A 27,492-nucleotide genomic window follows, 5' to 3' on the forward strand; every position below is an offset into this window, starting at 1 on the left:
GGATCAGGCGGTACTGGCTGCTGATTCGAGAGGTTACAGTAATCCCTCGTTTTTCGCTGGGGTTACGTTCCGAAAAGGTTAACCGTGGTATCGCGAGAGATGCCTGTAAATGTGCATGAATGCTCCAAGACGACTGATTGGAGAGGTTTTGGTGAGGAATTAGTTTTTTAACATTGCTAAAAGATAAAAAAAAAAAAAAAAAAGTCCGTATTTAACACATTATGTATTATTAATATCGCTAATAAACACATGTGTATAAACAAAACAGAAAAGTTTCTGGTAAAAGTCTCCAGATACAAATTTAATGAAACAAATGCCAAACAAAATTACTGAATGCTTGAAGGGCCAGATTACACAAAGTACTGTGAAGAAAAATATTTCCCTTAAATGGAAGTACAAATATTTTAAAAAGGACCCCATTAAATGCAAAAATACTTATTCAACTTCTGCTTTTTGATTCAGATACCAAACTCACAATCATTTGACGGTCTTGCATCACTAACTTTCACACTTCTTCATTGATTTCTTCCTCACGTGCACTGTTTAATGCTCCGGATCTGGGTTCATCCTCAACCCATTTATTTCCTTCAGAAAATCCACCGATAGGAACTTGCATTGCTCATCAGTTCATTCATCTGAGCGCTCCTTTTGACCTTTGGGCATAAGCAAAATATTTTCCTTTTTTTTTTCTTAGGCCAAAGTAATATCAGCAGTGGAGGTTGTGAAACTCCAGTGAGCACAGTCCAGTCAAGCATGCGGTGACACTGCTGGGTTATCTGCTTTGATTATGTCTACTCCTTTTTCCACCATTTGTTGCCCTCACATGCTTGTGTGAACAACTTCCACTATTTGAAACAGTTGTTGAATTGAGTTTCATTTTGGGGTGGCTTCTATGATGATTATGTTCATTACTTCAAAAGAGTTATTTTTTTAAATGCACTGGATTTCGATCAAAAGTAAATGCTACACACTGACTTGACTTTAAGTTAATGGCTTCACGGGGTTAATGTTTTTTTCTGGTACATTTACATTGTTAGGGATTTTAAATCATATGAATTAATAATTTATTTATTTATTTATGATTAATTAATTGTGCTGCATTCTATACTTCAACTTCCTTTTCTTAAATTTACTCAACTCTATTCATCTGTATTTATAGAGCATTTAAAAAACCACTGATACACACAAAGTACTTTCTATGGAGCAAAATAAGAAATTGTAGTTGCAGTGGAGAATTGAGCATTAACAAAACCATGCCCCCAATGGTCACGGTTCGTCAAGCTGGTGTCTGGTCCATAGATTTCCATCATAAAATGAATCCAGGAAATTCTGTCAGCTGCCATAAAACCTTACCAAAATCATCTGCAAAAGGTCAGTTGCGCTGCATTTCATACTTTCTTTATTATAAACAATGCAACCCTGATATTCGCATGGGGGCAGAGCCCGGGCCTGCCCACCAATAACAAATAATTATAATTGTACAGCAAAACTTTGTTTCAAACCTAAAAAATATCGAAATGAATGTGGATAAATTGCATGTGAGCATTTTCCACACAAAGAACGTGGGTTGACCATCTAAAAAAAACAAGAATACTGAAAAATAGTCTGTCGATTGGTGAATCTGTCGGCGCCTCGACTTAAGTATGCACAGATCCAATACAATCTTGAGGTATGAGTGACCTGACTTAGAAATGTATACATATTTTTTCATGAGTTTTTTTGTTTTTGCTTTGACTTGTAAGCAAAAATAAGACATACAAGCGCTGTGTGGCAGCCTTATGTCTGCTTGTCTTAGTGTTGATTAAATACGAAATGCCATAGATGGATGAACGAATAGCATCAAAAGTCCTGGTGTTCTGACCTTTTAAGCCATTGGATCATTAAAGGTACAAATTTAGCGTCATTTTCTGACAGTGTAAAGTGGAGCACATTGCTGGCGTCCAGCCTAACCCTTCTGCCTTTGAGATAATTTACCATGGATCATCAAAGAGAGCGAGCCATTTTTAACACTTGATCAATAATTTACAAAACACCCATGAACTGACCAAGATAAGGAATTGTTAAAATAACAAAACTACCAATTCATAGTCCTGTTCACTGGATACCCTTTAGAAAAACATGCAGTTTCAAAGAGACTGTTTATCCCCGTCCAAGTAATGATTCTTACAACATTTTCAGACGCTCTCCTTGGAAACCTTTAGCGCCAGTAGGCCAGTAGATAAGAATTTGCTGGTGTAAGGGATTGTGTTTCAGAAATGCTTCTTTCCTCAAGTCACGTTGCCGCACAACCTGCAGCCGACCAATGGTTTTGCAGGCATGTATTTGCGATGCTATAAAGCCTGCCGAGAGCCGAGGCGTCTTCATTCGAAAGAAAGGGAGTAAGGAGGACTGGTAGCTGCGTTTGAAGTCACACTAAGTCATCATTGGGCTATAATGCTGCGAGTGAGGTGCCTGAGAGGAGGGAGCAGAGGGGCCGAGGCTGCCCATCTGATCGGAGCCATGGTTTGTATTTTGTTTCTTTTAAAAAAACAAAAAAACAACCACTTTAATTCAAATGCAGGCATGGGTATTAGTTGTACTATGTTCATTTTGTTTTCACTCTTCAGTTATTTAACTGGTTCTTTTATCACAAACAAGATATTTAGGTTGAATTACCTGACACGTTTCGCCTTGTACTTCCGACTCTGATGAAGTACCAGTTAAATAATTGGCATGGGTATTTAGATTTTCAGCTGGATTTATAAGTTTGTGTGTATTATGGCTGCCCGTCCCTGAGTGGCAGGACAGCTGCAATGCACAGATGCGCTCTGAACTCTGTGACACCAGCGCTGCTTCTGAGCCCTAAAGATTGCGTCTATCTGAATGTGGATAAGGAACACCTACTGATACGTGTACTTTGGCATAGGACCAACCTGTCTTTGCTCTGATAGCCAGTCCGAAGGGTCAAAACCTTGACTATGAAAAGCAGATTATAACATAAAGCCTTTCTATTCAATTTAGTTTTCCTCTCCGGGTGATTCTCAAAAGTTTGGCTCCCTTCAGTGTTACAGAAACACTCAAATGTTCAAACTGTCCATAATGCTACAACTTTTTTTTTTTTAATCCAGTACAGAACAGATAGTCAGTTGTATTTAACTTTTAGTTACAATACATTTGCCTTTAATGTTTTTGAATCGTTTGGATTTTTATATCTTGCGCTACTTCGCTCTTTCTCCTCGCCAGTAAAATAGCGCACTTGTCGAATGATTAGGGAAAACCAGAGTTATGTCTCTAACTATGGTTCTGTGAATCCAAATGAGTGCTAGGGGCAGTGCTGAAAGTGCAATGGATGAGAATGCATATCAACAAACATTGGTACCCCCCCCCCCCCCCCCCCCCTTTATCCATAGTTGACCCGTGCAGCGACTGGTTGGGTGCAGAGGGCCTTCCAGACCACCTCCAGCGCCGCAGCTGCTCAAACACAGCCGACGGTTGAAGACGACCATGTTACTGATCCTGCCCAGCAGGAGTGTCCTGTTAGCAGCTACAATGAATGGGACCCTCTTGAGGAGGTCATTGTGGGCCGTGCTGAAAATGCCCGTGTGCCTCCCTTCACTGTGGAAGTGAAAGTGAGGCGCTTTTGTTGTTCCTAAAATAACATCAAATTATATTCACAGGACTGGACAAAATACGACTGATGCGTTTTCTTTCCTGCCAGGCAAACACATATGAGAAGTACTGGTCCTTCTATCAGAAGTATGGAGGCCAACCTTTTCCCGTGGACCACTTAAAAAAAGCTGTTTCTGAAATTGAAGAAATGTGCAATATTCTCCGTCACGAGGGTGTGAATGTGAGGAGGCCTGAGCCGATTGACTGGTCCATGGAATACAAAACTCCAGACTTCCAATCATCAGGTTTCTGTTTGACTTTATTGTTTCATGCCATTGAACTGCTGTTTTATTTTTAAATTGTTGAATGTGTTTATTTATGTAAAGCACATTTTGTTAGTCGTGATTGTTTTTTTTTTAAAAATGCGCTATAAAGTTGAGTTGTCTGAAATATTCGAAATAGTTCAGTATAATTTCCAATGACATGAATTCCCTCAAATAACTGGTTTGCGCATGATTCGATTTAAAAAAAAAAGGAACTCCAAGTGCATGTGCACATGCACATGGAACGAAGACTCTCACATTAGTTCTTCCACCAACAACAATCGATTACTTGCTCTATTAGCAACGATGTGAAGGATGCTATGTTGCTATGTTGTTTCGTAGGCATGTATGCAGCCATGCCCCGGGATATCCTTCTGGTAGTGGGAAATGAGATCATCGAGGCTCCGATGGCGTGGAGGGCTCGCTTCTTCGAGTACCGAGCATACCGGCCTTTGATCAAGGAGTATTTCAGAAAAGGTGCTAAATGGACCACTGCTCCCAAACCCACTATGTCTGATGAGCTCTACGATCAGGTGACGCCTTACGGTCGTGGCCCATACTATGTTTCCTTTTCTTTCATTTAAATGACACTGGATTTCTTTTGACTTCTTCTAGGACTATCCCATCCGCACAGTGGAGGACAGACACAAGCTGGCCGCTCAGGGCAAATTTGTGACCACGGAGCACGAGCCCTGCTTTGACGCTGCTGATTTCATTCGTGCTGGCAAGGACATTTTTGTCCAGAGAAGTCAGGTACAGCTAAGACGCGTCTCAAGTAACTTTATTTCTCTACAGCTTGACCTTTACTTGAGCCATAACCATTTGAAAGATTACTTCCGCCTTGGACCGTAAATCAACGTCAGTTTGAGAGTTAATAGATGTAAAAAAAAAACAATTGCGCAAATTTATTGTAGGGTGCGGCTCCAACCAGTGGTATGTGTGTGTGTGTGTCTGGGGGGGGGGGGCGCATACACGCACGCATGCACACACACGCACACACACACACACACACACACACACACACACACCAGCAACAAAATAATAAAATTACATAACTAAATAATTAATTATAATAATAAAGATGTCATTTTGTTGTTTCTATAGAAAACACTATTGTTAATGTGCTGGCCTTACTTAGAGTCACACAATGCTATAAAAATCTCCACTTTCATCTTAAAAAAATAAGCCAATGTACATGGTAAATTTAAATTTGAGTTATTTCATACACGCATTAAGACCACAAGTCTTGTCGATTCTTTCATTTGACTTCATAATGAGCAACCGTATCACATCAAGCCACTCAGTTGAGTGTGTGTATATCCCGTAGGTTACAAACTACATGGGAATTGAGTGGATGCGCCGTCACCTGGCCCCAGACTACAATATCCACATCATCTCATTCAAAGACCCGAACCCCATGCACATTGATGCTACTTTCAACATCATCGGACCAGGACTTGTGCTGTCAAACCCTGATCGGCCATGTCGCCAGGTTAGAGTGGAATTACCTATGTAATGCAGGAAAACCTGCTGGAGCAAGTTTGGCATCTAATTGGAAGGTTATAATGGTTCTTATTATGTTTTCTTTTAGATTGATATGTTCAAGAAGGCAGGCTGGACTGTTGTAAAACCTCCGACACCTCTGATTTCCGATGGTGAGTACAGACTGCAATTGAATGCGCCTTGTTTTTTAACGTGAATATCACCTCGAGGTGAAAGATGAGATTATTGTTTTTGTTAGTGCTAGTGTACATGTTTATTGTTTTAAATAGATTTTTTTTTTAAATCGATGAACTGCAAGCAATCAATGTGCATGCATACACAGTACAGCAAAATATGTGCTTGCTGACAGGGTGGACAGTGACAGGCTTTTTTTTTTTTTTACAGTTAAACCACTTCTATTTTGTATAATTTCACCATTTAAACACTTTTGTTAGCAAACCGTTATGGTGAACATGCCAAAAATACAATACTTCTAATAAGACCGCAAAGCTTTATCATTCTGTTAGATTTTTATTTTTACAACTGATAGCAATTTATAGTGATATTGAAACACACAATAAAAGAAAACCATTTAAAATTCATCAATACATTGCATTAATACCTTATTTGCATGTTTGTGTAGATCACCCTCTATGGATGTCCTCTAAATGGTTGTCCATGAATGTTCTGATGCTGGATGAGAAGCGCGTCATGGTTGAGTCCAATGAAGTCACCATTCAGAAAATGTTCGAGAGCCTCGGTGAGTTTAACAAATGTATTGCTAATCCCAATTACCGACGAGTAGAGTCATCTGACAAATCTTTATTTGTATTTTTTTTTGTGTGATGTAGGTATAAACACCATAAAGGTGAACATTCGCCATGCCAACTCGCTGGGTGGCGGCTTCCATTGCTGGACTACTGACGTCCGCCGTCGTGGTACACTGCAGTCCTACTTTCACTAGCCTTGCCAGAAATGGGCAGTTTTTATTGAGCTTTAAATGATTAGAGGCTCAGTTTGGAATTTTAACTCAATTGCTGCTTATAAATTTATTACCTAGTGTCTCTATTAAGATTAACATTAATATTAACAGGGCGGCTGTACAGATTTTACTTTGCAAGTCAACTGTTCCAACTTGAGTGTCAAAATAGTGAACATTGTGATTTTTATAAGTGTATTGACAAATACACAAATCCATTCACTAGTCGTAACAGTTGGCACTAAAATCTTGCTCTTGATTGGGTCTTCATGTCTTGGGTGAATATGAATGTATTGTTTTGATTTGACATTGCTGTGCATTACAGTGCCTTTGCAAACAGCTTTGTTTTGATGTACAGTGAACCCCGACTTATTCATGATTGGGCAATTGTTGGATTTTTTTATGTGTGTGTGGGTGTGCGGGGGGGCTATCATCTGTTATTTGTTCAAACAAAAGTCACCAAAGCCATGTCTAATATAAATTACATTGGCCATCTTGGGGCCATAATACGTTGTTGAAGTAAGGAGAGGAGGTTCATATAGTCACTACAGCCTCGTCTAATAGAAAAAAGTGCGTTGCCAATATCTTGTGACGTATATTGGCAATTATAAACCTGTACGTGTGGCGTCAATTGTTCGTGACTAGCGGGGTTCACTGTACACTCACCAGCCACTTTATTAGCTACACTTTGTGATTGTATGCAACATTCCTGCTATGAATTCTACATTATACAAACATTTTTAAATCGAGGATCCAAGTAAACTTTTCTGGATTTTTTTGCATTGATTCAGAATCTGTCCTTGTTTTTTTTGTCGAGCACATCCGGTTTTTATAGTAATAATGAGGAAAATAAAAATAATCTAATGTTATATTTAAAATAGTAATATATTTTATAATATTTATGAATTAAGGGTTAGGTTCACTAAAAGGTGGATTTTTTTCAGAAACATCTTCGCTATGAATTACAAAGCAAGTCCAAGATTTTATCGGTCAATCGTAAAAAAACAATGAAAACATCTCATCATGTGCTCGCAAAAAAACCCAAAACAAAACATTTTTGAAATCTGCTTTAAAAATACATTTAGGGACATAAAGCCGATATGTAAGCTATGAATCTCCCTAATGTTGCTTTCTGTGAAGTTGATAGAATGCATTGTGGCAAAGAAATCATGGCAGAGTGGTTGCATTGCACTGTTCAAGTGTATCTAATAAATTGTTGACGTACGTGCTCAATAGCACCGTCACTTTCCTTCAACATACGTATATCTCAATATTAACTGCATTTCTGGCCTGGCTATTGTTTCTGGCTTCGACATCTTCAAGTCAACATGAGGACAAGGTAGAGTTTGGTATGAGAATGTCGCCAACCTAGGGCACAGGGGGAAGGGAACTACTTCCTTTTGAACACTCAGAAACAACACTTCTGTGGTTTTCGAAACTATTTTTATATTTAAATAAATGTATTCAAGTTGTTCTGTGGGTTATTCAACATGATGAATTTCTTTTCACTGGGAGATTTTGTAAAGATCTCAATTGATTGGACAAAGTTCTATTTATATTTGTCATTTTTCTCTTTATTTGGATTTCCCACCAATTCATGTTTTTTTATATATATATTTACAGTCCATATCATATATTGTAGCCTTTACCTTTTGCCTCTGCTGTTCTTGTTGCAAAACTGGGCCAGTTATATGCTGCAAGTCATTCTCACTGAATTGGGTGGCTGTTTTTGTTTGTACAGCAGAAATGCCTTAAGAATGAAGAAAGAAATGTGTCTGTAATGCCTGAATTTCATTTTCAGAAGGATACAGTCAAAAGTGTTTGCCTCCTAAAGTCTGTTGCGAGTGGAGTTCAGTAATAAGGAAAGCAAGTGCTGTTTTGTATTGTGCAACATTAATAAATAGAATTAAAAACATGTGTATCAATTTTGCAAATGTCTTATGTGACAAATATGGTCAATTTTCCATCCATTTCTGGCAAGCGTTGCAGGTGAGCTGACTTACCTTGGGTTGTTCGCTAGTTTCAAATGATCAGGGTCCTTATCAAGCGCCTTACTGATGACCTTGATCATTTAAATCGTGATGCGGAAGGATACTTCTGAAACAAGCAGAGCAAAACAGCTCCCTACGGCTGGACTTGGCTAGGCCTGGGTTAGTCGTGAAAGGTCAACAAGGTTGTAGGTAGAAACGTGGCGGGTTTAAGTATCACCAAAGCGTTTTGGTACTCTCCTGTTGAGTTACAGGATCAGTAGAAGACATACCCAATGCTATGTTGCTTGCATTACATTATACAGCAAAGGGTCAGTCGTGCAGACGCTGCTGTAATCTGATGATATTGCATAGTGTTGCATGTTGCTGACATCTATTGGTAAAATGTATTCACTACAGTTCAAGAAAGATGGAGGGAGAGGTGCTTTGAATAAACTGGAGAGCAGCAATAATAATAATAATAATAATAATAATAATATACACACTAAGTCGTAAAAATACAAAAAAAATGCCCAAAAGAAGATAAAAGTCACCTTAGAGGTGTTGTTTTGAAGATAGCTAGCGTTGACTTAATTCTCAATTGCTTTCCCACCATCTTGTGGCATCTTGGTGTCAAGGGACTATGCTGAAGTGAGTTGAGGAGTTTTGCTGAACCAAAAGTACTTTGTCGCCGTCTAGTGGCAATTAAAGGGAAATTTGAAACCTTTTTCAGGTTTGTGTCATTTACATGCAGATTCTTGCCATTCGCTGGGGAACACTGTTCTCAAGTCATGATAGATGAAAAATCTACATAAGTATAGTTATAAAGTATTTGTACTTTACTTCCCCACCACATGGCACAATCATTTGTGCCCCCAAGACCAATAAGCAATCAAAACATGGCTGTCCTGTACTGTCAGACACGAGTTCTTTGGGCTCTTTGACATTGTGCTCAAGAACGTGGCCTATTTGAGCACCTCCCATTCTTCGTCACAATGTGGCCTGGATCAGCCGCCGACGGGGTGAACGCGATCGGGTTGCAGCCGTGGCCTGTGATAAGGCCCGGGCATCCTAATCCCGCTGCATGGTCACACTTTGGGATTAGGAGGGTGGTGCGTCATGAAAGTTGGTGAAGAAGTTACAAAATTCTCTGTTGTTCCCAGCTGTAGAGGGGAACCTGATTCTTCTGACATTTTGGCTCCACTGATTGTTTGCTTTTATCCTGGCCGACGTGCATATCCACACTGCACATACTGCAACAGTTTTCAGACTTGACAACCAATTAGTAGGACACTACTGTATTTGTGTATGAAAAAGTATTTTTCTTATCAGATAATGTCCTTTGAAGAAGTAATGTGGTCATATGCGCACGAGGCTGCAGCTTGTATAGAATCTATATTAGGCCTCTGTACTGCAGTCAGCTGATGAAATTGTGACATGTTCCAGCACAGCGTGATTTGCTCACTTGTTCAAAAAAATATGGAACACATAACCAAGCAATTTATCAGCATCACAACTAACATTACTGCTTTTTTAACATGAATTATATTGGACAAATAAAATCATATATTGCAATGAAACACAGGATGAAGAAGCTTCACTTACGCCTGGACACTAAAGGGTTAAAGGTGCCTATTGTAAGCTGAACAACAGATTGGTCATGACCAGGAACTGCATGTAAAACAAAAACAAAGATAAAACGAGGACATTGCGTACAGACAATACATGATACAAAAGAATAGCTGCTGTGTTCAAAGTTTAAATTTTCTGTGTTGTGTCTAGACATTTTGAAAAGCAGACCCCTTGACATAGTGAAATCCTTGTTTGAACAAGAATATGAGAAAAAAGGTCACAATGTCTATATTTGCCAAGTCCAGAGTGCGTTTCTCTCTCACACACACACACACACGCACGCACACGCACACACACGGAGAAGGAATTATAATTAGCTGCCAGTATTAAATTGTGGCCATACCAGAAAGATCCCAGATTGCTCCTGTTTTCTGTGCTGCGTTCTGTCTCACTGGTTAAGTTATGCCTCTTAACAATTAGATAGATGACTTGAGCAGCAAACCAAGCATGCAAAGGTTTTCTCAGAACTTTGGACACAGAACTTTGAATGTTTTTCTATCTCTGAATTATGCTGTTTTCCTGGTCCTCCTCACTTTTAGTTGCTGTTTGTTTGCACTTTGTTAATTGCTCTTCTACCATCCTTTTGGTTGTGCATCATTCGTCTGATTTTTGTACTTTCTCTTTGTTGTCCTTTTTCCTGTTTTCTTTTTTGTACTTTGTCTAAAGTTACGATACCAACACATCCGTAGCATCGTTTGTTTAAAATTAATAAAGAGTATGAGTTACCTTTTCACAATCTATGTGATGCACATGATTATTCCTACTCCGACTGGCGGGTTAGAGGAAAGCTGATTCCAGCCAAGTTTGATGAATAAAACATCTGTCTTGATCTGTACACATCAATCCATTTAATAATAATTAACTCTTGACTGGAATATTTTTAATTTGTTGTGTTATGTTATGATAAGGGCAGAAGCAGGAAAATAATCACTTTTGCAAGACCATTTCTTTTATATCCATCTTAAGGTTCTACTAGTAGGCCCTAATTGGCACTGGTATGTTTTCTATAGTTGTTCTACTAATGCGCTGAATTGTGTAGTGAGGACAAACGTAGATGCTCAAAATGCAGTGCGTGGAGGAAGAAACCCGTTTTTCTTCTGCATTTAGGCATTTGGCCAAGAGGAAAAAGTGCAACGAGCGCAGTTGGTGTATTCAAAGTTCCCACGCCGAGCGGAGGACCACCCACTGGCTGCGGGAGCGCGGCGCCCATTAGCTGCGCGCACCTCATTTGCATTAACGTCAGTAAAGGCTGTAGGTCAATCCTTGCGGGTGCTTTTATTGGATGTGCCGCTGTCAAGCAGCGGCGAAGAAATGGAAGGGCAAACGCCAGGCAAGGCAGAGAAAAGACAAGCCTAAAAACGAGCTAGCCGTTGCAGCTTCATTCTCGCTCGTCCCTGCGCCCTCGATACCTTTAATCATCCTGCACCGAAAACTTGTCTTCAAACACTGCCTTTTTTGGGCACTCTCCAGAGGGCGGTATGTTCGTCATTTCTACAATTTGACAGCCTCTACATACATCCTCCGATTTTTTTCTCCTTCTTTTTCGCTCCCAACGCCGCCACCACCGGAATGAGGAAACATCGAGGAGGAGTCCGGAGACACTGCTCCCGGGTTGGGCTCATCCTGAAGCGGGTAGCGGATGCCTGAACGCCGGTTGGCTCCTCCGCGTCCTCCACTGGCCAATTCTGGAGCTGATACATGGGGAGTTGCGTTCTGTTCCACTGGGAATGCTTCGACGCGAGTGTCCACAAGAATGCCATGCAGTGTGAATATTGCAGCCTGTTGATGATGAGGATGATGCTGGTCGGCTCGAGGTTGGAGCAAAGCACAGTGACAACGTGTACCTTGACCGTCCTCAGCTGAAGTGGGCCAACAGATTGTTCGAAAAAGAAAACCCACACACGTTCTGTCTTGTCTTTATAGTCTTGGATGGCACCAGGGTGGATAAGGACCACTACCAATGCAAGATTGCACAGCAGAAATGGATACAACTGTTGCATGAGGCTGCACTGCGTGCGTGTGAGCGTATGTGAACGTGTGTGTGTGCGTGAGTGTGTGTGTGCGCGTGCATGTGAGTGTACGTGTGTGTGATTGTGTTCAGGCCTACTTGATGACTGAAGAGCACAAAAAAGCAACATGAAAAATGGTGATGTGGTACGAGTGTCAAGAGGAGCCTTGTGGGATCCGAGCCGTCCGGTTGAACTATAACCCAACTTTTTTCCCACCCGCCAAAGAAGGACGGCTACTTTGATTAAAGATCTCCAATTAAATTCATGTGAAAAAACAAGAGAGAGGAAATCAGCTTCCTGGTCTCCTGGAGGGGTATTTGGGGGTTAGGGTTGGAAAATTATTATTCATGCTGCTTTTCAGAGCAATTACAGAACTGGATTTGTTGTGGCCCAGATGACATCTATCTATTTATATATTTAAGCTGAGAAAATGGGCATTTTGTGTCATTAAGAACGACAAGTGAGCGTATGACACTGGTGGCCCTCAAGCTAACGAGAACTTGCACAAAAAAAGGACAGGAAAAAAAAGGCTGAAGTGAGTTGAAGCATGGGCTGTGCTTCAAGTATTCATATCTCTGATAGGGTGGTCTACCACAGTGGAAAAGAGTCCGAGGATTCCCACTCGCCCCAGCAGACAAACACCACTCAGCATCAAGGAAATCCTGTCTCGGGACTACCCCTCAAACCCCAGAGCTGCAAGGTGAGGGAACTCACGCACACACACACAAACATGCACGCAAACACACACACACACTAAATGTTTGTTTGTCACATGCACCAAAGGACTTTGCAGTGTTGAACTTCTAGAGAAACTTGAATTGAGTCTCACTTCATTAATGCTGCACCTAAATGACGCTACGCTTCCATTTCATATTTTTATGCCCCCTTGTTGGAAATGTTTATGAAGGTGGAGATGTCATTTATTCTTAAAAAGTACCTTAATAGTGTTATATTAGACAACACGCAACAATAGTAAGTGAGTGTAATGTTCTGTGCACTTTGAAAATGAACAGAACCACTGATATATGCTTGACTACATTTAGAGGCCATACAAAACGTCGGATTGAGTGACGAACCAGAGCTGAAATCTGTGTCAAAGTTTTCACTCGACATATTTGGCCTCTGCTTCACCTTTCTACTGCTTCTCATTCGGAGGCTTTCTTGCCAGTACTTATGGAGGCCTCTAAGGTCATCATACAAAAATATACCTTTTCTTTTAATGGAAAAATGACAAACGTAGGTAGGATTGACACTAGCACACTGCAAAGTGTACACTATGTTGCATCATCACAAAATCTAACAGTTCCATTTGTCTTTTGGACCATGAATAATTGCAGTCCGAGTGGCGTAATGAGATGTGCTGCTTGGACGCTTCGAAAAGAGATGTGCTTCCCATCAGGGGGATGATCAATTTCATTCTCATTTGCATGTTGCGTAAGAGCTCACACACGCACGTTGGTGTGTTTGCTGCGCAGTAGGCTGAGATGAGAAAGACTGATGGCTTTGATTTATGGCACAAATCAAGAAGCGAATCAATGTTGAGTTGTTAAGTGAATATTAGTATGAGAAGTTTAAGTCATCTTCGATTCCATTGAAGGTCAAGCACTCATGCTGTCATGTTTGCATGTAGAATTGAAAGGCAATTAGGGTAGGTACCGTAATTTTCGGACTATAAGTCGCGTTTTTTTTTTCATAGTTTGGGTGGGGGGGCGACTTATACTCAGGAGCGATTTATATACATATATATGTTTTTTTTTTCACTTTTTTGGGCATTTTATGGCTGGTGCGACTTATACGCCGGTGCGACTTATAGTCCGAAAACTACGGTACTTACATTTTAAAAACTGGTTTTCTGGTATTTTTAAGAACAGGCCATTAGGTCCAGTTCTAACATCAATGGTTAACATTTTCCGAGATTTGTTTTTGTTTTTATACGAATCATTTTGCTGTGTTTGACGCAACCCTGTTACAGATACTCAGGTGCCTGAATAAAATATTATTTAAAAAGCATATAGAATAGAATAGAATAGAATAGAATAGAATAGAATAGATCTTTATTTGTCATTGTCACATGTACAACGAAATTTAAAAAGTGCCAACCGATCCGCGCATGCGATAAAAAATAAATAGAATAAAAAGATAAAAAAAACAAGCTAAAAACTATATTGCTACTTGAATGCTAATTTCACTTTACTCTTACTCTAATTACAGTAACAGGATTGTAAGTAACAGGGTTGCAAATCAATGCTAATGTTATTATTATTTTTAGAGTACATGCTAGCTTTGTGAACGGCCATGCCAACTGGTCAAGAACCTTAATCCTGATGATATGAGCAACACTGTTGCATTTCTTTGAGCGACATACTCCATTATGGCTGAAAAATATGAAAATGATAAGAAAGGTCTTGGTCAGCGCAATTATCTTGATGTCATTTCTGCTGAGTCATGTCCCTCGTGCGTTTATGTTGCGTGACATAATTTCACAGTACAATTATTACTTTTAGAAACTTGTCTGGGATAAAACAATCTTTGAACAATTCAAAAACGAGACTTGAAGATAGTTATAAAAAAGATGATTAAAAACTGTCAAATTGACACCAAGGGAAAAAAGCTATTTATGGTGCTCAAGATCTGTTCGGTATTTTATGTAATATTTAAAAAACAATTTTACCACAGCTCCACTTAATTTTTAACTATTATTTACACAACAAGTGCAAGGATTATTTCAATTTTCATGAGGTTGGGGGATAGAAAATGGCCTTGTCTGTAATGACCCACGTCCTGTACATCAAATTTAGGAACTAATTGAGCTTGATGATAGCGTGTGTGCACGCATATGATTCCTGTATGTACATTTTGTTCGTCAGACCGCCGCCTATTTGAGGGCTCGTGTCAACCTGAATTTTGTGGCTAAATGTCTGCGCAGAATGCAGCGAGAAGGCAGCGTGACAGATGCCCCCACGTCAGGACGCCCACTGTGCCTTTGATTGAATTAGTCCCCTGATTGAGTTAGACTAATGGTACACAAATCTCCTTCAGCTGGAAATGGTTAATCCTGAATCTATAAGTTGTCATCTTTAGCGTCCTACAGCGACTCACAGAGTTCAATTGACGCTTAGCGTGGAGAAAAGTGCATTTTCTGTGTTACATTATTGCTAAGCATCAGATGGAGGTCGTGCTGCAGATGCCTTTGATTTTTTTTTTTTTCTACCGCTCAGAGAGGAAATCAATGATATCTATTGATTGTTTTGGAAATTGTGTACGTGCCACCCTTTTAAAACACCTTTTAAACACTAACCCAAAATATTCATGCCCAAGTAGATTTTGCTCTCTTTTACTCTTTTTTTTTTTTTTTTTGTTTTCTCTTTTTTTAGCAGCTCCAAATCCCAGTAGGTGACTGTTGTAAGTAGAGCTGAAACAATTAGTTGATTGATCAACTCTTTGCTGTAGGGGAAAATAATGAAAAACCTTTTTAATCTTTTAGTGAGACACATTTCAAAAATCAGTATGCCTCCTCTTTTTAGATTTTTTTTTTTAACCCTTAACCCTTCTGCTACGTTCAAATTTCCCAACATCATTTATCCTTTGAACGTTTTGACCTCAGCAGTTTAGATCTCCAGAAAAGAGTAGTTTCACTTGTACCTCCAACCATTGGATTTTTTTCCATCCGGCTTGGGATGTTAAATTTGAAACAACAGAATTAATAAAACCAATTAAACTGATGCAATGGACTAATTCCTGGACATTAAATGTCACTAACCCGATTCAATATAGCATTTACATTGAACGTGTTGAAAAAGGACAGCATCATAAATAGTAGTGATAAGTGCATCCATCTGTTTTCAAATGTAGGGAGTGAAGATAAAATGTTGTCCAAGAACGAAACACGCCACAGTAGTGCACATACCTGAAAAATACACAATATACTACAAGTATTTGTAGTTCCCACCACTGCAAGCCAATTTGCCATTGCTGCACCATTGTAACATTAGTGGATGGAGGAATAGGTTTCACTAAATACGTAAGCATCCAGAGTATTTTTTTTTTTGGTCATGATGTCTGGGTGTATTCAAGTGACGGTATGAGGGAGGTAATTTTGGCAATGCTAAAATAACTCACGGTTGTAATGGTTGCCTAGGATTTTGGCACAGTACAGTACTTCTCCTGTGGAAATGGGGGCTTCCTGACCATAAAAACCCAATTCAGGAAATATTGTAAACTGTGAAATAATCAGTTGTCTTAGTGCAACATTCTCAATGTTGTTTTTTCTCATCCCATCGTGCATATGTGTTCCCTGGCTTGTGTCATTGTGGTTGTGAAGATTGCGCACACATTCATCCCTGTAAGGATGATAATTATCCTCTCCAACCACACACAGCTGCTCGTAGCCACAGTGAAGTTGAGCCTCTTGCAAAAACACAGTGAAACAAATGCGTGCTGTGTGTTTGGAGCTCAGGCGATGGGGAGACAGCGTGCAGGCGTCTGCAGTGTGAGAAACATTCAATAGAGCTTTGGGAGCGTGACGTGAGTCTTTGTCAAGGGTATGGTGCCATCTGGGCTGCTCTGAGGATGATAAGGCTCAAGTACAAGGCCCTGTGATAGTGGGCATTTCTTCGAGCCAAATAGACAGTCACAAGCCTCGACCAAACACGCCGCCATTTGTCCGGCCTTGACTTTTTCCATCGGGTTGCCCTCTTTCCTGAGGTGGCAAAAGTGCTTGCATAGAAGTACAGATACGTGAGCAAAAAAAAAGATGGCCAAAGAGCAGAAAGTACTGTTTCCAATTTGCAGTTGAAAACAGAACTATTTCAATCATCGGTGTGAACATTTGTAAGGAAAGCATTTTATGACCTTAAAGTACGCCCATTAAAAGATGGCACAATTAGTTTTTCAGAAATGTTCCAATTATTCTTTTGCTCACTGTTGTGCTGTTCTTGCAAGTGTGTGCACATGCAGTCTATGTTAAGAATCATCAGAGTAATTTTATTCTAAAGGACGGCAGTGGCTGACTGGAAACCGATCAACAATGAAGCATGGCCAGAAAATTTTTTTGCTGAATATTGCACATGCTGAAGTCAATACACAGTGGCATAATGGGAAACATTCCATGTTTTTACCATTTAGCCTATATTTTACCCTACACGATCGGATGACTTTGTCAGTACATTCAAACAACGTCAAATTTTTTTTATTCCTCATCGACAGTTCCATGCCTGCGTAGTAAATGTGTGAATGACATTTATCAACTTGGTGCACTTTGTAAGTTGTCTATGGCCTTTCCCATTATTTTAGCATTAAGCTTATCGACTCGTTTGATTAAATTACATGTTACATGTTTAATTACAAGTTTGTTGAGCCTTCTGTACAGTAATTACATATTAGGCAGGTTTTACACTACAGGCCTTAAGGCCACATTGTATTTCAGTGCCAATATCGATTAATCAGTGCATTTGGATGGTACTATATCCTGTATGTCCTTGCTGACTGTACACTGTGGCAGTATGGTAGGCCATCCCCTGATTTTTTTTTTTCCTTTTTATCACCCCCTTCTTCCTCTCACACTCTTACACTCTCATGACGCATATGCAAAGTGAGCCACATGGGATGGAAAATTGGGTCACTTGAACCACGTAGTCTAAATCCAGCCTGAAATGTGAAATCTGTGCCTCTCCACTGAACCATTTCCATCATGCCCAACTATTACTTGAGGTACGACTTTAGCGGCTCATTGTGTTTTATTTTAAACATTATGGTCAACTAGAGTTTGACCCCATCCTCCCTTCCTGTCCACAGGCCGGCTAGTGGCCGTGTCATTTATCATCTGTCACACATGAGCTGAATGAGTCGGAGGAAATGAGTTGGCTTTAGTTATGGTGCATGACGTCCACTGACTGATGATTTTGCCACTGCAATATAGTTTGATGTATATAAACTATACAGTGGTGCCTTAAGATGCGAGTGACTTGGCTTCGAAATATGAGCTGTCACTTGCTGTCATTTAGCTGATTTTTTATTTTATAGTTTTGATTTGCAAGCACAGACTGGTGGTGATACAAGACCGGAAGACTGGAACGGATTAAAGGTGCTTCCATTCATTTCAATTGTAAAGATGGTTTGAGGTGTCAGTATTGACAGTTCAGATCATAGTGACTGAACAAATAAAACTCTCATATCAAGGCACAATTGTACTATTCATTTTGAAGCCTTTCCCAGAAAGACAGAAGGTCTCCTCCTTCCGAGAATATTCACTTATGACGTGTAACTGGGGTGAAACTAACCTCCCGCTGTTTTAAAATAGCCTTTACAAAGAAGGCCACAGTCATTGCTCCCCCTCGAGGAGAATACGTTTGTCATGAATTCCGCATGTGATAGTTTGGCTAGATTAGGCAAAGTTATACAATAAAGGTCTACGTGCTGTGTACTTGGGTTCTGTTCAAAGAAGACCAACTTGGTGCCATTCCACTGTTGTACTTTTATATTGTGAGAATTGGCTTTCATGAATACTTGCAGTATTTATTCCAGACAAGGTGTGTGTGAAATGGCAGCCAGGCATCAAGGCTAATTGAAAACTTGTCAGACTCTATTGTCATGTAGAATTTCTTATTTTACTGAGATGCACCTCCCATACCTCGATAATATTTAGTTTAAGAGCTTGCACCAAGCCATGATGCAGCACACTAGGAGGAGCCATTAAACTGCGTATGCCAGTCAAAGAAAATCTAAACAAAGATGCTCAACCATAATTACTACGTGAACAGACTAGTCAATGAAGACTTCCCCCTGGTGTTTTGATGTGTTTAAAGAGAATGACATTGTGCCATTTTATCTTACAAACGCAACAAAACCAATGTATGTGATATCATTTCTAATCCAGTGGACCTTTGTGAGACAAAAATACATGGTTTGGTTGAATATTTTGTTTTTGAAATATTTATTTTCCCTTTTATTCTATGCTATGTAAGTGTTGCCGCGCCGTGTATGTGGTGTGACGGTGTTTAAGTATGTATGGATGTTTTTATAGCATGTGGGAGGGTTATTAAAAAAAAAAAATTATATGAGCAGGGTATAGAGTATATCCGGAGCGTTTGTGAATGATGCAATACTTAAATTCCTAAAAATAAATTTAGAAAATCCATATTAATTTGATATATTTTGCTTCAAAATGTTGTGTATCTCTTGTTTCAAAGGTTGCTCAGTCAAACGTCTTCATTAAAGCTGCCATCTGCCTCTCATCCAGCTGACAATGGGCGAGAGGTGGGGTACACCAACCAATCACCAGCCAATCGCAACCATTTAGTTTTCCTTGTAGTAGAAACATATGTCAATGTTCAATTTACGGCTGTTGAGCCCTTGGTATGACACCAAAATCCCCTTTTTTGCTTTATTTGAACGGACCAAGCAAATGGTACAGTGCTGTCATGTGAGTTGAGATAAGATGGCTCAAGGTTGTTGAGTGGTTTTGAAAAGTACAGCATGTACAGAACACGCCATCTCTGTTGCTTCAAAGGACTCGTTCATCTGAGAGTGATCATTCGTGTGACACCATGTCAGTGCCTTCGTTGGTATTGAGTGTGTTTTCAGTCTTCACATGAGGGGAGCATGTGTAACACACTGGTTAAACAAACGACACGTTTACGTAAGCTTCTTTCTGGAGTGCTTTTATATTTATGTTATTTACATAATTCCACGCCTTCAGCAGTGTTTTCATATTAGGCAAACAGGGGCTTCCGAGCAGAAAAAGTGCAATCACCTTTTATATTATCTGATGAGAATTTAGTGTCTGTTGTAAGAAAAAGTATGTGAACCCCAGATAGCTGAATAAATTGGTCATAAAATGTGATCTGATTTGCATCCAAGTCCCAACAATGAGAAACTTCTTAAAGGAACACTACACACACACTTATACATGTAAATGTCACAATGTGGGATGGAAAAAGTATGTGAACATTTGGCTTTAATAACTGGTTAAGCCTCCTTTGGCAGCAACCAAACATTGCTTGCATTTGCAGATCAGAGCTGTACAATGTTCAGACAAAATTTTCCTCTTTACAAAACTCTTTGGGGTCAGCAATATTCTTTGGATGTCTGAATTACCAATTGCCTCAATATCTCAATCAGTTTCAGGTCAGGACTCTGAGTGGTCCATTTCAGAAGGTGTATTTTCTTCTCTTGATTTACTTCGTTTGGTCTCTTGGGTCATCCACTTTTCGTTTATGTTTGAGTTTCAGTTGGTGGACAGATAGTCTTTAAGTACTCCTTTGAAATGTCTTTGGAAATGTGGGAGATTATCTTCACGTCTATGATCAAAATGCATCCAGGCCATGAAGTAGCAAAGCAGTCCCAAACCATGATGCCTTCTCCTTCTATATACTATATTTCCCAGAAAACAAACAAAATATGCCCTTAATAGTAGTTGTAGAAGATGAGGTCAAGGATCAAATTAAATTCATTCCTCACGGCAGAACTGCACTGCTTGAAACACACGCAAAATTTGAATTAGCTACTAAATTCCTTCCTGTAAGCCCCAAAGTGCTGAGGAAAGCTTTGGACTGCACAGCACTTCGTTGGATGACACTTCCCTTGGCAAGATTTTCAAAGTCCCACACATTTAGATTTAGTTTTATATTCATGAATCCAATGGATACTTTATTAAGAAAATTGGCAGCTGATCTGAAGCAAATTCGCTACGGAAAAACTCCCGAAGACTTAAATTCTTTTTATAGCCTTTGTTCACTTAGGCAGTAATCAGTAGAGTGTCATTCACTTGATTTACAGTGCATCCAGAAAGTTCTCAAAGTGTTTTACTTTTTCCACATTTTGTTATATCCCATACATTCAACTACACAGGTTTGCATTAAGTGGGTGTCTCCTTGCACGTTTGAACGGACACAGCTATGATCAGAGGTCGGAAAGGTTCTTAGGCACTGTACTTGCGTAGAAGTACACATACTTGTGTAGGGAAAAGAATCGTATTCATAAATTGTATGTTAAGGCAATGATCGTGTCGGATGTCATAATCAGAAGCATAGAAGAAGTAACAGGTGTCATCTTTCAGTTGTAGTAATCCTGACCATAGGAGAGTCGGCTGTCGGATGATGTCATTGTGTAGTGAGAGTGTCCGTGTGGGGACTGGGAGGAGAGCGGAGCCGGCCGGGTCGGGGATGTGGACGCCTCACACAAACACCGGACTTTGGTGTAGGAGACTGCTGTTCATTTCCTCTTTGAAACTCCCAGGCAAGACAGTGCTGGGAAAGATGTCATTGTTCCCTAAGCTTTGCAAAAGGGTTGAAAAAATGTCTATATTCTATTTATAGTTTTGGGAGCTCGGCGCCATTTTCGGTAGAGTGTACGGTGTCTTAGGCATGTGCATTAGGCTTAGAAAATATTAGTTTGGTTTGTCCGCAGATACCATCATTGTGGAAGTTTAGTGGGATTTTAACATCATACACAACATTTGTCTTTGACCTTGAGTCGACACAAATCAGAGCGGTGCAGTCAGAGTTGCTGAATCACATGATGGTCACATCCAGGCTTTGCACTGAGTTGCAATTTGCACACGACCAGGCATGCCGTACATAGTGTATATGATACCGCATCTCAATCATTGGCTGCCATGAGAGAGCAGATGATGTTCAGTGGAAACTATGCAGGTTCAGGTGTTCTGAAAACATATAGCATGTAAAATAATAATAATCAAAAAATAATTGTATACATAGGCCAAGGTACTGCATGATTATTCTTGAATGTATTTTCCCCAACATTGTTCAAATGGCCTATTAGAAGCTTATCTGTAATTTTGTCAATTCCTAGTTCATTCACGTTTTCTTCTCATAAATGCGTACGATTCCTCTTTCATGTTCCTAGTTTCTTTTTTGCAACCCTATAATAAATACAGTGATTGTCAAAGTGTGGTCGGAGTACCACAAGTGGTACGTGAGAATCGAGGAATAACATGTTCAAACTGTGCGTAATGTTATGTATTATGGGGGATGAACTTTTTCAAGTCTAGTAATGTCAATTTGATGGGAACAGCTCACTTGTATTTCATTTTTAAGAACAACACATTTGCATTTAAAGGGATAGTGCACTTATTGAGCTATTTTCAGCAGTAGTTGTCTATAATTAATTTGCTAATGTCATTTATTTCCATGTACATTTAATACCACTGAGAATAAATGTTGCCACTTGCTGTCGACTGAGAATGATGTGCTGTTAACTGTTAGTTATCCCACTGTAAATATTTTTTTTTTAGGAGGTACACTTTAAGTGCTTAAACAACGGAGCTGTAATTTCTCTCAATGCGAACCGACAGAAGTTTTCACCCTCTCTTGACTAAGACGGTATGTGTCTGCGTGTGCATCCCTGGGTGTGAGTATGTCAAGTGTGTTTGTGTGCCAAGATCCGAGCCGGCACCACGGCTCATGTCACTCACTGATCCCTCATGCAACGGTGACATCAGTGCCCCTGTTTTAGCAGGTGAACAAGAGGAGGGGAGCCCGGAGATTATATAATGCTTTTTCTTGCTCAGCTCTTCTCTGATATTGTCAAAAGCGAGCAAGTTGGAGAGGTGGAGTCATGTAAATTTGCACATAGAGCGTGGCTGGCGGGACCAAAGTAGGCGTATTGTTAATGCTAATCCTCTCCTCAGGCTGCAGTGCCAGGCAAGGTAATAAAGACAGTTGGATATGGCGCTGACAACATGATAAAAGTTGTTAGTGCATGAAGAATTCTCTTTTTTTGAGCTAGCAGTCTTGATGACATGCTGGACAGGAAGAGGAGGAGCCTGCTGCAATGGAAAGCTTCCTGGTAAGATTACAGTAAACTCTTGTGTCACTAGGTCGGCCGGCGTCCCACTTAGACTTTGTCAAGCTTCTTTACCGTGTCCTTTTGCTTTATTGACCTTTGACCTTACCTAGAATGCGAGTAAGGAGAATGTTGAGTTGAGTGCGGGCGCCCGTGCGAGAATGGTCTGCGTTTCGCGTATCCATTGACGCTCTCCTGCAGCTAGATGTGGAAACGAACACATTTAGCATGTATTGCTGATAAATTCAGTGTGTTTTAAGAGGAAGCGCTGGAAGGTCGTGCTTTGGTTCCAGCAAAATGCGGTGTGGTTCCAAGAGAAAGAAATGGAATCCAAAGCTGTCCATAAAACTGGACTCTGGTGATGCTGGGGGGCGATCTGGAGGAGGTTTTAGTAAGGGGCTGCTCCCGAGCCCGGTGTGGCTTAGGATTGTGCAGGTCTTATGGGGATTTCACAGTAATCTGGATAAGGACAGAAATATCTCGAAGGAGAACATTGGAGAAAGTGCTTTGCTTCCTGTGCATCGGTGTCCCGTTCAGCTAACAGCATTGAATCTAGTGGCAGATTCTCACATTTGCTTTAAAGACCCAGTCCTTTAAAAAGCACCGTGAGGCTACCAACTTTGTGAAATAAAAAAATGTAAAAAAATGGAATGAGCAACTCACGGGACTCTAAAATCCTTCATAGTAAATTCACAAAAAATAATTAATAACTAAGTATATGACCTCAAATCTGCTGCCTCACAAACATAGTTTCATTTGCACTACTTAAGTTGATTTTCTGGGAAAAGCAAAGTAGGTTCAAAGGTCACTGTAATTTTGACGTGTTGACAAAGAGAACCCCTCAGAATTTCAGTTTATTGGTGGAAGTTTTTAATTGAAAACGTCAGCCAATCAGAGGAGGACATTCCGTAATAATCAAGTTAAACTGTTTTACTTGAACTTGAAGGGATTTTTTGGGAGACTACAAACAAAATAATCCTTCCCAGAAAAGTCAATTTTTTTAGCGACAAAAAAACATTTCTCTGCAAACAATCATCTGATTTTTCAAAATTCTTGTCGCGTCATACTTGGATTGAAGTGGCAATTTCATTATGTCACGTTACTAGTGTGACGTAAATTCAGAGGTTTGTTTCTAAATAGATTAGATGCCTAAATGCTCGACGGGCGCTTTATGCATTCAGCAGATACGCCTACAGCATTTAAGAGTAGCGACAAGGGCTCGATATTTCATAATTATTTTTTGAAGTCTTAATTTGCATACTTTGGTAGCGTCTTTTGTTTGTATAGAATTTGTGTAAATGTATCAAATGTAGTAGGGCCAGTCTTTACTATGGTGTGTCAAACTCGGGAGACATGCTTAGTTTCACATTAAAAGGACTTTTATTAGTTTTATGTATTTTGTGGTGGGTCTTGTTCAACAAATGAAATCTTCTGGAAAACATTTTGGGCTCTCCAAATTATATGAATTATATTACATGGGCATCTGAGTAATTTTTCATGGAAATTGCATGAAACAGATCTGAACAATGTAAGAACGAAAGAGTGGATTTATGGCATTGCCTGCTTTTCAAATCTTCACAAAACTCGATTTAATTAGATTGTCCAGCCAGCATGGCAACAATTATTGCAATGCTGAATTTTGCCACCAAGACCAGTACCCGTAGAACACAGTTGGAGGGAAGGGTTCGTAGAAACACATTGCATTTCCGTCTGTAAATGCTTGATTGTTTTTTTTCAAAGCACCCCAAAATCCCTCCTCACTTGTACTCAAATGCAGAAAGCAGGCATATTTTGTGTTGCGTGTTCCATGTCTGTGGCTCTTCTCATGTGCCTGTAGACTAGTGTGTCCAGGCTCTCAGGACCCCGCACCCCATCACTCGGCCACTATGCCAGGCGTCATCCGCTCACATACACACTGGCGCCACTATGGGCACGGGATATGCAGGCTGGCTTATAGCCCAGGGAGGACTTTAATGTCACATACAATGTATACAGTACAAGAGGTGGTCACACTGCTTAGATTACACCACAAACACTGTGGGTATGCTCTTGTTCTCAGGATGACCGAAGGAAGGTGCTAATTTGAATTGCGGGGATTTTCAGAGTTGTAAACTTATTGCGTTTGTGTGTATGTGAGACTCTAGTTGAGAGCAATGCATTTGCTTCGTTAGTTTGAGCGACATTATATGAGAAAATGTCTACATCACCACAAACTACAACTACAAGAAATTTCAAATTCAAGAATTTCCCCTGAACCTTCCCAGGCCTTTGCAAGCCAAGCCAAGGAATCTGTTGTGCGGTGTAAAGCAATTGACAAATTGAATAGCTTGCTAGTTTTCTGCAAGCTTGTACTTTAGAGCCTCAGACGTCATTCAACGTCATTCAGGAGTGAATTCCAAGTCAAGTTCATTCTTCTGTGTGAGTGTGTTTATATTCATGTATGCTTGAATTGGGCTGCTATCTGCTGAGGGCAGAGCGATGTCACCAAACACAGAATAAAGGTCACAGCCGCCTCTGCCCAAAATACACCCGATGTGTATGTAAACATGTCTGCACTCTGTAGCGTGACTGCTCAGAAGGAAATGTCAGTGAAAACCGGTAGTACTTAAAAACATACACAACAGTTAAAAATGTTGGGGTCACCTATTCACCTAATTTCACGTTTTCCGTGATAACGCACTGTAAAAAAGTTTGGGTGTGAGGACTTTTTCTTTTAACACATTAACAATGTCAACTGTATTTCTGACTAATCCAATGTTATCTTTATTGGAAAAAAAAACCCACACAAATGTCCTTATTTTGTAAAGAAAAACCTTAAGTGACCCCAAACCTCTCATTATAGTGTATACAATAGATATAAAAAGTCTACACACCCCGATTCAAATGCCAGGTTTTCATGATATATAAAACAAGACTTGGATCAACAATTTAAAAACTCTTCCCACTATTAATCTGCCATATAAGATTTACTCAGTTGGAAAAATAAAACTGATAATTTCAAGAGAGGAAGTAAAAATAAACAAATCAGATGATGTGGTTGCACAAGTGTGCACACCCTCTTATAACTGGGACATGGCTGCTGTATTCAGAATCGCATGTTTATATTGCCCACAACCTTGACTAAGAGAGAAGAAAAGCCCCAAAGCATGATGAATTTCTAACTAGCTGGTGGTTTAAAAAAAGAGCAACATGACGTCAGACGTGGAAAGTTAAGCTAGATTTACGCACCGCCACTATGGATTAATTTACTAATTCTTCCGAGTAGCATTATTCAGCTCAATGCAGCACTGGCATGTAAACGCCTGTTTCCATAGATGCAAACTTTGTTTCCATGCCAGTGTTGTATCGGGAGAACATTGAGAGACATTCGGCATGAATTAAAATGAAAAATAATCCATTCATTGATCATTTTCCTTGTGCTGAAAACCAAATACTCAAGTAATGCAACACGGACCAGTTGGACAGTTTTCAAAGTTTTAGAGGTCAAATTGAGTTCACCTCTCAAGAACTTAATGGTCATCCTGCAATTTTAGCCGATAGATCAATATGCTTTGGTGAGCAGCGTATGTTTGTGAGAATTTGCAGTGTTCTTACACGAGTTGTATTCAAAGAGCAACAAATGCACAGAATTAAATGACTTATTTGTGCACATGTGATTAACTAGGGATGTTTGGAAGGCATTGCAAGTTTGCTTGGCCATTGTCATGGATACCTTCAGAGCAAATGCAAGTAGCTTGGACATAAAAGTGAATAATTCTGTTTGAGCTAACACACACACACACACACCACGGGCCCTGTGCGCAGCTATCTGAGTTGCACAGCATATGGTGAGGTTGATGTCGCACTGTGCCATTTCGATTTTTGTATCGTCTGCGCACAATATGAGTGCGCAGTCTGTCTTTCCGGTACATGGTGTACGCCCCACACCTGTGGCCAGGACCGTTCCTCTTAATTACACCTAATAAGGAACATTGATTCATCCATATTGGATTCACACTTTTCATCATTCTTGACACGTTGTTGGAGTGTCTAAAACAGTGCCCATTGGTTTGTCATTGATATGAGCCATTGCGAGCTGTCCCTCGGGGGTCCTCTTTAGCGCTGGGCCTAGGCAATTTCCTGCCCTGTTGTGGTGTCGCTGCTGGTTATACTATAATGCTTACCATTTATAAAAAAACTGACCAATAAGTGATGCTGGTTTTTAGGATAACTTTAGGCAAGTACCGTATTTTCCGCACTATAAGGCGCACCGGATTATAAGGCGCACCTTCAATGAATGGCCCATTTTAAAACTTTGTCCATATATAAGGCGCACGGGATTATAAGGTGCACCCTCAATGACTGGCCCATTTCAAAACTTTGTCCATATATAAGTCCATCTATTTGGACACGCCTGCTGTAGTGGCTCAATATTGGTCCATATCTAGTCCGGAAAATACGGTATACTGCTAATGAATGCATGGATAGCGAATGAGATGTCAGCCAGAATCTTATGGAAAGTTGTTTCATCTTTTAGTTGATATGTAGCTTAACATCCCTAACGTCCTCTCTGCACACCACTACTACTACTACTACTACTACTAAAGAAGTGCAAGAGCTTAACTAGTAGAATTAGACTTGCCCTAGTACAAGTAGTATACGAGGATATTGAATAAATGCCTGAAACTTGTGGTTTCAAAGTGGGTACTTTGGTGCTATTTGTTGGTTAC

At 40.0% G+C, this 27,492-nt stretch overlaps 2 protein-coding genes across 3 annotated transcripts in view; both read left to right on the forward strand.

The window, feature by feature from the left end:
- Positions 1-2,357: 2,357 nt before the first annotated feature.
- Positions 2,358-8,289, forward strand: gatm (glycine amidinotransferase (L-arginine:glycine amidinotransferase)). The gene is made up of 9 exons (XM_037247066.1): positions 2,358-2,502; positions 3,390-3,608; positions 3,698-3,893; positions 4,254-4,444; positions 4,527-4,664; positions 5,239-5,403; positions 5,503-5,566; positions 6,037-6,153; positions 6,245-8,289. Exons 1-9 carry the CDS (start codon positions 2,434-2,436, stop codon positions 6,355-6,357), a joined length of 1,272 nt encoding a protein of 423 aa, XP_037102961.1. The 5' UTR covers positions 2,358-2,433; the 3' UTR covers positions 6,358-8,289.
- Positions 8,290-11,218: 2,929 nt separating this feature from the next.
- pde8a (phosphodiesterase 8A) overlaps positions 11,219-27,492 on the forward strand; it is a 38,545-nt gene continuing 22,271 nt past the window's right edge. The window contains exons 1-2 of one of the 2 annotated variants that reach the window (XM_037247863.1): positions 22,295-22,646; positions 22,727-22,786. In XM_037247863.1, coding sequence (XP_037103758.1) covers positions 22,772-22,786 — 15 coding nt within the window. In that variant the 5' untranslated portion in view covers positions 22,295-22,646; positions 22,727-22,771. Of the gene's footprint in view, positions 12,681-22,294; positions 22,647-22,726; positions 22,787-27,492 lie in introns of those variants that run through there. The other variant, XM_037247862.1, reaches the window with a different exon arrangement.

The sequence above is a fragment of the Syngnathus acus genome, chromosome 3, assembly GCF_901709675.1.
Source record: "Syngnathus acus chromosome 3, fSynAcu1.2, whole genome shotgun sequence".
Classification (NCBI taxonomy): Eukaryota; Metazoa; Chordata; class Actinopteri; order Syngnathiformes; family Syngnathidae; genus Syngnathus; species Syngnathus acus.

Coding starts and splice junctions, on each gene's coding strand:
- gatm (XM_037247066.1), top strand. CDS start 2,434: ATGCTGCGAGTGAGGTGCCTGAGAGGAGGGAGCAGAGGGGCCGAGGCT. Junction 5,567..6,036: donor GACACCTCTGATTTCCGATG/GTGAGTACAGAC, acceptor ATGTTTGTGTAG/ATCACCCTCTATGGATGTCC. Junction 6,154..6,244: donor GAAAATGTTCGAGAGCCTCG/GTGAGTTTAACA, acceptor TGTGTGATGTAG/GTATAAACACCATAAAGGTG.